The sequence below is a fragment of the Echinococcus granulosus genome (genome assembly GCF_000524195.1).
Source record: "Echinococcus granulosus chromosome Unknown EG_S00002, whole genome shotgun sequence".
NCBI lineage: Eukaryota > Metazoa > Platyhelminthes > Cestoda > Cyclophyllidea > Taeniidae > Echinococcus > Echinococcus granulosus.
Window position 1 is genome coordinate 1,113,537 of NW_020170382.1, and position 15,189 is coordinate 1,128,725.

At 39.8% G+C, this 15,189-nt stretch overlaps 1 protein-coding gene across 1 annotated transcript in view; it reads right to left on the reverse strand. All coding sequences in view use genetic code 11, as the record gives it.

Annotated features, from left to right (window-relative positions):
• The window catches only part of EGR_00498 (Exocyst complex component), a gene marked incomplete at both ends in the record, with an annotated part of 12,273 nt that extends 7,589 nt beyond the window's left edge, over nucleotides 1-4,684 (reverse strand). The window contains 5 exons of the mRNA XM_024489747.1: nucleotides 2,838-3,295; nucleotides 3,383-3,525; nucleotides 3,566-3,651; nucleotides 3,694-3,936; nucleotides 4,501-4,684. Coding sequence (XP_024355744.1) covers nucleotides 2,838-3,295; nucleotides 3,383-3,525; nucleotides 3,566-3,651; nucleotides 3,694-3,936; nucleotides 4,501-4,684 — 1,114 coding nt within the window. The remainder of the gene's footprint in view (nucleotides 1-2,837; nucleotides 3,296-3,382; nucleotides 3,526-3,565; nucleotides 3,652-3,693; nucleotides 3,937-4,500) is intronic.
• Between the last annotated feature and the right edge of the window lie 10,505 nt (nucleotides 4,685-15,189).

Here is a 15,189-nt window from a genome sequence, read left to right on the forward strand (position 1 = left end):
CGGTACGATCGACGTGAAAGGAAGTAAAAACTTGGAAAATTGACCAAATTGGCTGTGCTAGAACCATGGTTTCAACGATATAGCCTCAGGATGCAGCACAGGCTGTATTGTTGTAAATCATGTAGATGGTTGGGTGCTTTTATACAACAAGTACGTATGAGGAGAGACCAATTCAGTTCCACCAAATAATTAGTTTTAAAAGTATATATGTGAGTGTGCGAGTTAGGATAGTCATTTGTTAAGATACGATGGTTTAGTAAAAACAAAAGATCCTCCGACTGCATGATCGCGGTACGCAACACGTGGTTGTGTTAGTATGACTTTGGCAATAATTAGCTAGAGGCGCCTACATGTGAGAGCGGAGCCACTCACAACAAAAATCCGATGGTATGGAAAGGGCACTAAGAGGGATCCGGTTAACTCACCTGACTGAAATAAAGGTACATTTTTACGCTTACGTCTTGATAGTGTTAGGCCATGCGCATATGAGCAAGGGCAGAATAAGTTGTGAAAAGAACGCGATACGATAGGCGTACAAAAGCAAGTGACGCAATTGAGTTGCAACCACTAGTTATGTCAGTTTTGAGAGTGGCAATAATACCCAAATCTCAATGCAACGAATCTAATCAGCTAGATATGGCCATAGTAGCTTGCAGAGATTAAAATAATCTTTCTAACTAGTGTGAAATGGTAAGAGTAGTTAAACGTATGAGTTATAAAATCATATTAATAGGGCAGATCAAACCAGTTGTATAAAATGGTAGTAATTAAGTAGCTGAGGTCATGTGCAGTGAATCTGTGCAGCTATTCTACTAATAAAAGTACATATCTTGTAGTGCGAGCTTTTTTGCAGTTGTATTCAAATATTTTAATAAAGTCGACCAAATCAAGTGGGAAAAGTCCATTTTGGAGTACATCACTAGCAAAACTTCAGTGAACTACAATAAAATACTGTGTGTTTTATATATGCGGATGCATAGACTACTCGGTTCCCCACCATTCTTCCTCCACGACAATGGTATGAAGCTCCATCCATGCATTTCGGCCCTTCTGTACGCGAATAAGGCTTGTTACAAACTTATATGCCTTACATCGACCGGGGTAAATCAGATACAAAGCTACACGTATAGTCTACGGAAAAGGTATGATCGCTGAGAATAAAACACTACACTCAAATGGCTACCCAGAAGAACTAGATAAGTTGTGAGATTGCAACATACGTGATCATGTATCGCATAGAAAAAACTGCTTGTAATGACTAGGTGCGCACATCAAACCAATGCATAAGTAGATACAGAAAGGATGCATGAAAGCAAGGTTTCGATCGAATGGATAAACACTGCCCCAAAACTCCTTTCTCCAACAAATTACACAATCAAAAGAGCGTGAAATTCATTTTAATGCGCCGAAGCAATAGGCAGAAACAACTAGCATAATGCATCCCCTTATCTTTAATGAAGTTTTACGGCATGCAAACTGACAAAAACTTTTATTTGATTAGAAAAAGGAGCTAAAGTGGTTATGACACTTCAAAAAACGCCAACGCACAATAAGTTGGTGCAGTAAGGGTCACATCATCAGAGAGTCAGTGTAGCACCACATTCAATCATTTCTGTGAACGACTGGAAGTGGGAAAAAAGAGAAGTCAAAAAAATTCCATTTTTGCTTACCCAGGGCATCGTAATCAAGAGGCCCTTCTAGATCTATAATGTTATTTCAATTTCATTTACTTATTGATAGCAAAGCAACTATATAAGATCAAGCGAATGAAAAGTTGAAGGATGTGCGATTCGTGTAGTCACACAATGGCATAATCACAAGTTCTAGGCATGAATTAGGGAATTAGCAATGAAACAGGTGATTACCCAAACCGAATTGTAGAATAAAGCAGACTCGACAGAAGAGCCTAAATAAAACTTAGTGCAGATAAATGAAGTCAATTTGACTCGTCACGACAACATTTACAAGCGTTATTATGACTTTTACAAAAGAACTATTGATGATTAATAGCGTTAGGTGAATTTTATGGAAAACACGGGATATTAGCTTAGAAACCACACCACAAATGCACTTACCGGTATCCGCTAAATAGTTACAGAAATGGTGTGTTGAGACACTTAAAAGCAACAAATAATTTCATGAACAGTAGTGATTTAGCTCAAATAGACACTTCTAACGATACATGCAAGGAAATTCCATCAGAAGTAGCTATGTACATCCAAAAACACTGATAAATTGGAGTCAATGTGAAAAAAGGATTGGTTATAGTTGTCAAAAACCAACATCGAAGGAAATTGAACGTGTCACATCTAATTATATAACAATACTATTAACAGTCGAAGATGAATTAATGGCTCTTGTTAAATCTGTTATCAGATAATCACAATACTCTTGACGTTATATTAGATCATCCACACAACTAACTCCTCTTTGAGATTAAAACTGCTAGCATGGAACTTGTTGCCTAAATTATCGGTTAACGCACTGCGCATACGCTCACTAGTCACGCTCAAGTCAAATAGTTAACGTTTCAAGCTGCCGTCTGCTCTGCATAAGACAAGGACGCAGTCAAAAGTAATGCAAAAGTTTGGGTCCGCCATCATCACTTCAAAAAAAGATGCATAAACCAAAGCAATTAATGAAGTTGAATATGAAAACATCATTTATAATTCAGGGATCCAAAAATATAAGGATGTAGAGAAAACAAAAAGGAGTAAGTCAAACGTTCACGTGATGCGAACCCTGCCACTAAACACTAAAGGAAAATGGGCATCCCTTACCTAATGATGAAATACTATCACTTTCTTATCAATGCAAAAGAGCGACGTAGTACTCACGATTAACACGAGCCGTGTTAGTGGTCCCAGTCGATGGCCGTTCGCGTCTAATAAAATCTGCAATCTCGGGAACCGTCCCTGCCAGCGCTTCGAAACACAGCGTGTCCACCTCAGGCGAGGTGTCCACAATCGTCGAGCAGCACGGTGTATCTGCGTCAGGACCACCGAAGAATGTGGAGGCACCACGGCCACCGTCCACCTTTACCTCTCCCTGTGTCCCCGAATCCGCCTCATCCACGGCTGCGCCGATGAGGTGGAGTCGCTTTGCCTCGTCGATGGTAGAAATAAGCGCTCGCTTCACTTTAATTGACTCCATTTGGAAGACATAGCTGTCAGGAAAGACGAGAAGTTGCACGAGGTTGAAGGCAGCCTTTGACGAATCGGTAGTCTTTACGTCAACCACCACCACGTTCTCGATTTCATAAAGGGCCTGCTTCTTAAAGCGACACATCTCGTAGCTAGAAGAAGTGGAATTATTAATGATCTTCTATTCATTTACTTAGCGGAGAAGTGCAAACAGGTCAATATTACGCTAAAAAACTCACGAGTCGAATTGTTTTTTGGTGATGAGAATATAGTCGCTTAAAACGAAGAGGTGAATATAACCCTGTTTTACGTAAGTAGTAGGATTGATCTCAATAGCATCTGTGTCAAAAAGGAGTTGTCTAGCCGAGTCTTTGACTAAATTCTAAGAGAAGGTGAATCAAATTTGGCGAAAAACGACCTACTGAGACACCGTCGACTGAGTTCAAGAGGGAAGAGATGCCACTGTCCATTTTGGAGGGTCGGTTCGACTTATCGCTTAGGAGTTTTTCTACAAAGCGCACCGATAGTTAAGAGTTACTGGTCTGCTTACCATCTCGGAAGAGGGATTTTTCGGCCAAAGCAGAACAGAGACGTTTTTGTTCAACCAACTGATGGTCCAATTGATGCATCATGGCAGCAATTACTGTCACGGCTTTACTGGCGTCGATGAAAAGTTCAAAGTTGCTAAAGATGGCCTTTTTCATCTGAGTTGAAGCCTCATCCTTCATGCGGTTCAAGTCCGTAATGGTTTGAAAAATCTCAGCACTACCATTCTTCGAAATTTTAGATACAACTGTTTCCAAAAAACAAAGAGTCTGAACGAAAAAAGTGCATAACAAAATACGGCTCGATTTTTTGAAGGATATGAAAGAGCGATAAACCAGTGTAATATATACCACTTAGTTAAAAAAACTGACACTTATTAACATCGAGATCAGGTTTGTTAAAAACCCTTCTCAATCCTGCTAAAGTATTCGGTTCTACATTTGCCATATTTCCAGAATAATTATTAGCACTTAATCATTAACATCGGGGCCGCCGCCATATTTTGAAAGCTGGCTTTTAATTAATAATAATTAAAACAAAATTTTGTTTTTAGTTCCTTTTTTAAACTTTTCACTTACCTTAGGAACTACTTTGACAAATTTAAAGCAGCACATATTTGTGCAAGTGTTTAACTCGTTATTTAATAGCCAACAACTTGCTATTCTGACTTAAATTATACTCCGAGGCTGGCAACAAATGTCCTAAAGAATAGGTGTCCATTTGATGAAAATAAATTACATATATGTTGCGTTCATAAAAGTTATTTTTCGGCTTTAAGTAGCTCAAAGCAGACTTCGCAGCCTAGGTGTACCCCGCCGCTTGTCTCCACCTGCGCCACCACCGTCAAACACAAACACATTACGGCAGACGATCCGAGCTCTCCCATGCCAGTTACTACATCCTGTTCCCCCCTCTGCCGGAACAATTAGCCAAACCATAATGCGTAATGATCGATTGTTGACGCAGCAGGGTTCGGAATCACCAATCGCCCCCATGCCTATCAGAGGTTCGGCCCTCGGGGGTTAAAGGGAACGCCTATCCAAACTAACAGTTAAGCAAAATATTAAGTAGTCATTTTGGCGTTTCCCTTTAGGCTAAAGTTGCTGCAAACAGCATAGTGTACGTTAATGTAAATGCGTATTTTTGCTTATTTATTTGCATTTATATTTTTTCTCACACTTCGCACATTTCGAATTCACTCCTTCACTAATGCGCCCATAGTAATGTAATTATTTTGGCAGTAAATTCATGGAATGAACCTCAAATTTATTCTTTCGTAATTGTAAAGTAAATTTGTTCTGTTTCCCAATAGTATTAATACTTAATTAGGCACCCTAAATTTGCCGTGTTGATAAAGATTATGTTCCCCCCGTTCTGCGTGAAAATTCCTTTAAAACCGTATTTGCCAGCTTTGGAGTTCTACATTGTTGTGTAAAATGCACATAAACAATCATGTTGTTTTGCGTAATAGTGTAATACAATGGTTGTTTGACCCTCAGTTTGGGTGAGGAACCACTTTTGACTTGGACATGCTACCACGCCAGGTGGTCTGGCCTTCGGGCCAAGGCAGTAGCCCAAATACCTTCTGTATGTTGAGTATATGTACTCTACCCTAGCATTATGTCTTCTTTCGTCTTCATGAAAGTCTCAGGACGCTACAATATCAACATTTATTGAACCTAATAGCAGTATTACCAATAACAGTAACAATAGCACTAATTGAACATCAAATCCAGAACTAGTTTACCGAAATATGAATAAAGGAATCAACCTGACTGTAGGTAAATTGGTTCTTCAGCACACTTAAGTATACAAGAATTTTGATCCAATAAAATGGGACTAATGGAAGGAAATAAGCATCATGGCAATCACCACATTTCCCTGGGTTTAAGCTAATACCGGAATTCTCACACATGTTGATGCTTCGAGCTGGATCTTCTTGATGATCCCAGATGCTGCTTTTCAACCGAAGTCCTGACTTCTGCAGCAGGTGTAGAATACACAACAATTTTGGTACTTGAACCAGGAGGATCAGGAATGGCCAAGTTATGTCCACTTTGATTACTTTGTTGTCGCTGGACGGAATCAGTTTTTAAGTCTGGCGAATGGCGCATGCGAATGTCCATGTGCTTAAATAGTCTAAAATCGCTCCCTTTATGGTGAGAGTCTTTTGCTGAGTCCAAAGCATCGCGGTACTGTATGGGGGAGTTGCAAATGTCACACACCACTTCCGCAAAATCGCATGGGGCGACAAATTTGATGACACCAATGGATTGCAACTATTTAGGCCCCGTCAAAGTGTATTAGTTACGAATAGTTTTTAGTCAAGCTCTTACCTTCGTTCAGTGAATTGGGTTATGCGCATTTACCATTAAGCGTGGTACTCTTTCTTAGCTAATTTGCGTGCAGAATGCTTTAAGAGCAAAAACCACAGCAGGGGAAGTAGTGAGGTATATACCCCAGTCACTTGAGTAAGGGTCGAAAATAACAAAGGCAAAGCATTTTTCCAAGGGGGTTTGCAGTAATCAACATGCATACGTCGCCAAGTGTCGCAGGTCATCAGCCAGTATCTTTTTTTACACACGAGTACAAACATCTCCTTCTCTACTAGTTGATCAAAAGGGGTTCGTGCAAGGCGAAAGGAATAATTCGCCTTTTCACCGAAGAACTCTTCAATTTCAGTGATACTGGCTTAAAACCATTCCATCCGATAGCTTGGGGAAAAGGTGCAATAAATTGCCCATATTTTACTTAAGGGTAAAACAATAAAAACGGGAATGTTCCTAAATGTTATACACTTCAAACCGAAAAATTAAAGGACTGTGGACTAGACTCAAGGGGAAAGTCGGTAAGAACTTGGTAGAAGCTCAAAATCTTCAATGAGTATTCCGTCATTCGTCTCACAGAAGCGTCGGAATGTCTAATATCCACAGCACATTAAAGTGTTTTATGGCGTCTATGTCTTCAATGAGGGAATGAAATTTCCTTCTTCAGCAGTCGTTTTGTCATTTATTTTTTTTGACCTTGGTAAAACGGACTGGATGCGGCCTAGCTTGCCAAATTTACGAGACATGGAATTTCAAAATCGCCAAAATGCATGACTTACAGATGCTCTATCGTTTTATGGCGTTTGACTCTACGTTAACGTTTATTTGGTCCTTTAAAGTCCCGCTTCCGTTGGCATCTATACCTTTTTTAATTCGCTTTGCACAAAATTACTTGTTTAACTGTCATGACAACCTTCACATCCTGAAGCAAATCACACAAGTTGGTATTCGAAAACGGTGAAAACTTTCTTTACAAATGAGGCACTCTGATTCTAGCACTATTTTGGTCATGGGGTCTGGTATACAGTTGGTCATTGAAGTTGCAATGAGCTTCATGGTTCTAAATTTAAAATATAAAGCTTTTGATGGATTGATTCCATTCTCTTACGAGCGTACAGAATTTACCTCGTTCAACTGCTTAGACGCTCGCTGGCCGCCCATGAGTCAGTAGAATTTTCTCCATGATTTCGCACGGGAGTGAAATTAGAGGATCTGCCTTCCGTATGCACGTCTTGGACAAATCACAATCTCTCTTGTGGACGCCTAAGTGTTCGACTTGATAGGAATCTACTGCGAAATTTAGAAACTTTGCGCTAGCAGTTGTAATGCCCCAAACGGGACAGTAGTACAAACTACGAGAAATGCAAAGCCAGAAGTGGGATGACAAGGTAAAAATAAAGAACTTGGCAGGCCGGAAGCAAAATAAATTGAGCATGCAATTAGAAGCGAAATTATATTAAAGCGGTAGAGAAATCGGGCACCGTGGCAACCACTGCACGGTTCACCAATAAAAGACCCGAAAATGCAGCTAAAATTTTAATGCGATCAGCACCAAATCACGTTTAGAACCATCATAGATTGGAAGTTATTAGTCAAGAGCAAATTACCTGCACAGTTACTATTCTGAATTCGTAGCGATTCAATTGCCTGGAAAGGCGGTACTTGATCTTAAATGGGGTCGTGAGGGAGGAATGGAAGTGTAGTTAGTTGGGGTTTACGGTCTTACTATCAACAGCATCTACGCAACCCGGATAGGCACGAAAATTCGAACAAAATGAGAACAAGTTTGAAGTTCTACCTAACACGATTCTATTAAACACACTTAATAAGCATCCTTTTTTAAAATTATGGAAGTAAAATTATTTAACAACCAATTTTAAGTGGATCAAGTACTTATTTTCTGTAATTTTCCATTTCAAAAGTTGACAGAGTCTAATTTAAAAAGCTGACTATATTCGATTACTTTTCAATTTTCTTAGGTAGTTATATGACAATTCTCGTGGCACCTAAGGCTTGAAAACCCGCACCATAAGTCATTTGATATTTGAAGATATCACTCTCCTTTGAGACGCCTTTAAAGTAGCAAATCATTAGATGGCGTGTACTCTGTTGAATACAGTCATCTATTGGGGATCTGCAGTGTAATGTATGGATTAGCAAATCCACTCTTCGTTTTGATCGCGGATACTTAAGGCTCCGCCTTTGCACTTCCGCTGGTTGCCATGACCTCCAACCCATTCCAGTAGCCAGTAGTCCCTCCCCTAGCCTCCCTCACATTGGCAATACATAGTCTGCCCTACTATTATGACTTCCTTTGTCCTCGGAAAAAAACTGGTGGGAGCTACATTAGTGACAAGGGAAGGCGAACCCGATCCCAAAGGATATCCATCCTCATTTCCACTCCTTAACGCTATACCCTAAAGTGACGGAAGAAGGGCATGTGTTGCAGAGGGACAATAAGCGACGACTCCTTAATAAATGGGTTGAAAATGACGTGCCCACTGGGTAACTACCCCAGTCTCGCGTACCCCAGCAATGCTACTAACAACTGAAGTGACACTAGCCGCCGTGAACCATCTGGATAGGTTCGTTACGGAGCTGTCCACCGTGCATGTATGAAGGTGCCGGCTAAGTGAAGGCGCGGTAGATCCTCAGACTCTACTAGCCGGATAGGACGCAGATAGATATGGCTGAGCAGCACTGAAGTGAGAAGAAAGTAGTAATTAGGATCAGACGAGGAACTTCATCCACACGGAACTATTTTGAAACCAGCATTATAAATCTCATCTGACTAAAATTTGCATTTACTTCACGCGAGTCGCAGGAGTACTGGCCTACAAGAAGTCATTTAATAAATGACAGCTGGATGCTGATACTGCGGGGTCTGAAATAATTCGACACAGCTTAAACACATAAATTAAGGAAGCGAAATTTGTCTTTCTAAATAAATATATCTGCACCAAGATTTCTAACACTTTCCCAAAACCGAATCCTTATGAAACCGTTACAGTGAAATAAATAAAGAAAAATATTTTTACTAAATGTCGAGATGCTTATCAGGCCCAATAGCGACAGAATGTCTGAACTTGAGTTGAACTCGCATTTTTAATTTTAGGGAGCCGATTTATTCCAAAACTACCATTTTGCTCTTCAGACCCACCGATTTTAAAACAACCTTGTAAATTTATCATTCTTTGATCTTGTTTAAGTCTCACTTGAGCCTTGATGATAAAATCTGATCCAACCTAAATATGAATAGAGATTTTACATCATGGAAATAATTCATTTTTACTGACCCGAGGTTTTTTACTGGTAGGGTTCTTCATCTCTCCTTCATCGCCCAAATGCCTCGGTTTTGTGGCCACGCCTATATTGTCCAAAAATTATGTGGGCCATTACTAAATTGTTCTCCTCTGACACGGTCCATTAAGTTTTCAGCGATGATCCAGGGCTATACACTCATGGCAGTGGGGAGTGTCCTCAATTTGAATGAAGAATGGCTCCAATTTCGCCGAAGGATTGAGAAAGATGAAGGCTACGGGAGGCAGATATCCATTTTAAAAGGCTTGGTCTGCAAAGACCCACTGCTGAGAATTTGAAATGGAGTCCAATTTTGGCAAATCTGCAACCTGGAGCTCTACATAATAATCTCTAATGCAGCAAGGTCAGAAAACACGAGCCATAGTTGACCTTAAGAAGGTCATCTATTTCTCTTGTTACTTTTAGGCAAATAACACTACAAAATACGACCGACATGCAGTACATTCGCATTACACACCACGGCTCAGCATTTGGCACAATCTTCCCAGTAGAATCTCCACCCATTCAGTTCGCATTTTACATGAACCGACATTCAAGTATCCCGACTGCACATGGAGCAGTTGCTGCCACCGAAGTAGAACATTCCTTCTATGACCTGACTTTACCGTATGACCTTCTACCCTATCTAGCCACAGGTCCCAGGTGATCTGCATAGGAAAGCTCCGGAGAGCGATCGGTGGGAATAGGAGTGAGACTATCAGTACTCTACCGTGCCTTCAATAAATATATAATCACTCAAACTCCTTGGTATTTGTGGGTCATATCAAAATCTTGGTGACCTTCAGGCTGTACCAGTAGCTTCTCTTCTACTTTGTTATTGCCCTTCAGAGATGACTCGGGGAGCTATACCAGAGGGACAAGAAGAAATCAGTTCCAAAAATACTAATTGATTACTAAACTTTGAAGGGTGTTTTGCCACAGAAATCAACCAATTAGTTGGAGAAGGAGATATCCAGCTGGAAGGCTCGGTGAAGTTGCTAGTAGTTTTGTAAAGTTTCAGAATCGCACATCACGGTATGATGCGCTGATTATACCAGACATTCAATTAATCATCAACTGCATAACATAATTTTATGGCATCAGACATAAAAATTTGTCCCTTTTCGCATCACCCTTGATGACTTCACAGTCACAAAAATACAGCTAGCACTCTTGGTCAACTAGCTTAACTCATTGCCTTTCTATCTGCAGAAAGGTTTAACACAGAAATGGTACCTTGTGACGACTAAGAAGGGGATATCGCCGCAAAAATTGCTGAGCATAAGTAAAATTGCATATCTATTTGGTTTTAAGAAATTCCAAATTATTCATTGTTTCTACACACTAAAATATACCCTAATTTAGTTAAAATATGCAAAAGATATAGGAGGCACTTAATGCTTTCGTAATGTGCTCTACATTTATCTTAGTTAGGGGTATCGTCCATCTCTCTTTCTATCCATGCACACATCATCTAACTATTTGAAAATAACTGGAAGTTGTACTAGGTAGCTTTCTATAATACCCCTTTTCCTTCACCACATTCTTCATGTTCTTTTTGTCCTTCCTGCCCTCCCTGCCAAATGGATATGACCGACCAATCTGTGAGAGAAGGAAGATGGTCCTATTCTGATTCACGCAAGGCAAAGTGGCACAATCGTAACAAAGCTGAACTTAGTCATGAGAAGCGATGAACTTTAAAGCAACCCTATGGTAGGAAAAAGTGGCGAAGGGGAAAGGCTGTGGGATATAATGTCCTACTCCATCCTTGGTAATCATTGGCCATTTATTCAGGTGACAAATATAACTATCTCTTGGCATTGGACAATCGCATGGGATTATGACTAGATGGAGGGAGGCTGGAGAAGAAACGAATGCGACTAGAACTTGATTGTTTGCTACTATAGGCAAAGATTTTCACCACTGTGGAATGGAAAAGCAAAGTTGATGAGCTGATGGCAGATTTAATGTGAATGACACTCTACCTAACCATCATTATAAAGGAAATTACGTAGACTAAAGACCTCTCTGTAGATACGATTCTCTAGTCTTTCTACGGTACATGAAAGGCAAATAATATTTTGTTGTGATTTCACTGCTTTACTACTGTCTTTTAAGACCTTAGTGAAAAATTACAAAAAAAAAAATTAACGTGGTTAAGCAATAATCCTTTTTGCACTCCCAAATTTTCACACCATCTTTCTGTTTCGGCTTAAAGTTCCACTTTGTCACTTGATTACAGCATAAGCGAATATGCCACACCATGTATGCTGGATGAAAACAATACATTATCCCACAAATTAGAATCCTTTTTTATGCGTTTAGAGGAAGAAATGTACGTAAAATGCGGGCAATTCATCAGTGTTTAGTAATATTGCTACAGCATTATGTAAAACACCTTACACCTTCACTGTGACATTGGATTTTAACATGTAATGTAATTTTACTGGGTGGATGTGACATTTGTGATGTTCAAGTCACCTTTATAGAGACTTTCTCCATGCTAATACAAACACATATTCTTCTACAATAGTGCAAAATAGTTCCATTGGTTTGCTTGAATGAAATTTTTGAAGTGAATCGGCTTCCAATGAATAAGATCCAAATCAAGAAGAATTTGCCTAGGGAACTCTCCTGCACCCTCACTTTGATACCCAAATATGCATATTGGGTGAAAAACCAAAATAACAGGAAATGCAGTTTTGGCAATTCCATACCCAAAAAAGAATTAAAAAGAAGGGAATGATTATTGGGATGAGATTTTGCCAGTGGTCACGAAGGGAAATTAGTGAGTTTCCTCGGGCTACAATCTTGACTTCGGCTTGCATCAAGGCTACATGTGACTTTATGAGGTGTGTGGCCCCAGAAGAGGCGAATTCTCAGTTAAAAATAACTTCTTGGCAAGTTAATTAACAAACTGTTCATTGTAATCTGGTAGATGGTAGAGCGAGAATATTATATAAATTTACGAACGCAAACATTTAAATGTAGTGGAATTGTGAGAGTAAAAAAAGTGGCATATCTCACATTCTATTCAGAAATACTATGGCCTGAAAGGTCATTTAAAGCAATAACAGTAAATTAGCTTAGAAACTTCATTTCTTTTCTGAGAAGCAGAGGCCACACTTTCAACTCCTAGGAAAATTTTTTGACAGCAATTTACTCCTTCACCTCGTGAGAAGAAAAAAATCTCTCCAAAACGATGAATAATTAAGAGGGCGACAAAAACCATAATTTCCCTCATTTTTCCCTCCATTTGTGTCGAAGGAAAATCGTCAAAACCGAGGCCGTTGAAACGCTATTATTACCTGCACGTTTAGGCTAGCAATACTCTGGGGCAGTAAATCGACAATGGCAACTTTTTCTGGGTGGCCGCAGGTCAGGTTAAGTAAGTTCATGACAGTACTATCAATCATTCGTTTCCTTGAGGAAATAATTGGGAGCAAGGGAAATCCGCATACCTTCCCTTGCGCTTTCAGGGACATCAGTGCAAGAAATAAAATATGGAACCTGGTGAGCTTTGAGATAGGATCTCACGATTGTTCTTTTGCAAGGTCTTTCATTACCAAGCTTGTGTTTGAAACGTGCTTGGTTTAAGTGATTAGTAGTGGCAAACCTCGCCAAAGGTGGACTCAGAGTAGGTGGTAATTAAAAGAAAAATCCTTATTTCGTCCACTTTAATGCTGGAAAGTAGTAAGCTGTGGTCTAAGTATGACTTTCGTGTTCGAGGCAGGCACCATTCGTAAAGCTTTTGCCTGTATCATTTATAGATCCTTGGAGGATGTTATTAAATGAGGGGCGCAGGAAGAGTGACGTGAAAGTGGGATAAAATAATCATAAAGACCACGAAGGTATTAAAATTCAGTGAGCCGAAAGAACAGCAGAATGTATGAAATACCCAAAATTATTCCACAAAACTGATTTAACGCTGGATTTCTGCTCTGTGTAAAACCTTTAAAAAGCAGGCATTTTAAACAGTCTTGATGATTTGAAGCAGTTTCTACAGTAGCCGAATAATCAGAGAATTGTTAAGGATGCCGTGTAAATGAGGCGCCTTGCAGTCCCCTTAAATTTGCAGCACTTTTGATGTGCTTTTCCTTTACACAAACCAAACTCCACCTTGGGTCAATTTCGCGCGGCCTAAATGCACGAAATAGTGTTTCGGTTTGGCGGAATTAATGTTGCGGTTCCATCAGCACCTTGGAACTGAAGTTTATTCCAGTTCTACAGAAGGAGTTATAGGCACATAAGACCTAAAAATAGAGTATTAAGACAAAATTATGCAGGTGTTAAATTTTAAAGCTAGATAAAATTATGCCAGAGATTTCGCCATCACATCATCTACTAGGCTCTTGGATAAAAATCGTCTGTCCTGGGCTACAGAAAATACGCTTGATTTAAAGGCATGCCCTTCAAAAGTGGAAAAGGATGCATTTTCTCCTAAGCCAGACTCATTCTGCATCAATGTGATTGTTTCAAGCTCAGCAGATCTGTTTGCAAAATGATTTGGTAGAGAAAAAGTTATCATGAAACCAAATCAGAACTTGCGTTTCGTGCATGTGACGCTGGTGGTGAACATGTTCAGTTGGCATTTCACTGTACTGAGTGTGATCAGTGGCGCTGCGCTTTGAGAGTTTTCACACCTGGTCAAGACTAACTAAAAAACCCCAGCATCGTAAAAAAATGCTTAACTTTGGGATTTGCAAAGAGCACATTACTGTTCATCTTTAAAGAAGTGTATTTTTGAAGCTTCTAAGCGAGTCCTAACTTTACGTCCACTCATTGCGATTTCCGAAATTGTCTGAAATGCCTTAAAAATTTAGAAAGCAGGAAAGCTTATACCCGTGGCCAAAATGGATGGTATGGAATGTCGTTTCAATTGTCATAAGACTACCCCTGTCCTCAGTTGATACGGTAGATTACAGGCACGAGTCTTCACTATGAAGTGCTCAATTACTTTTGGACCAACCAAACAGTAACTACCGCTGAGATCAATCCATCCATCCACCTTTTTTCTCGTATCCATCTCTTCAGCCCTTATCCATCCATCTATTCAGCCATCCCTCCATCTGTCTGTCTATTATCCATCGACCAGATACTACCCCATGCAACCTAAAGATGTACAAGAAAAGTTCCTCCACCACTCGTCCTTTACGTCCTTCTTATCCTTCTCCCCCTTTCCTACTCCTTTTTCTTCGAGTTCTTTGTGTATTTAGTATCCTTCCTGTTACCCCTGCCAATTAGACATGACTAGTTAACCAATGAATGAGAGGGAAGATGATCCCATTCTGAGTTGTAAAAGACAAAGTAGCACCTCGCACCAATGCCGAAATTACTCATGAGAGGAGGTATATTTTAAGGTAACCTTAGGGTAGGAGCGATGGATGGGGAGCAAGAGTAGTCGTCGGATAATCCTTCAGGTGATAGGCATAAAAATCTCTTGGTATTGGACAATCTTATGTGATGAAGACAGTCGGGGGAAAAGGTGAAGTAGAGACGAAAGTGACTAGAGCTGGGTTGATTGTTCCTAGAGGCCAAAACTTCCATCAATGTGGAATAGGTTGATTTGTGTCTAGTTGAGAATGGACTAAACCATACATTAGCGCGGTAACTATTTTAACAAATAAGATTTTAAAAGTAACTTCTTACAGTTTCTAACTAATTTTAATCTAATTCTGCAAGAACTTAATTGATAAATCAAATATTTCTATTTTGGGATGTAATTTGACTGCAACTTTGCTTTATTTTGGCGCAAACGATGGCGCCCCTGTAGAAAAAACTTGACTGAAGTATAAGTTCCATTACTTGTAGAAGCAATCTTTAATTAGATGCGATGTTTAGTTTGTTGACATTCCTTTCGTGAACACAGGTAA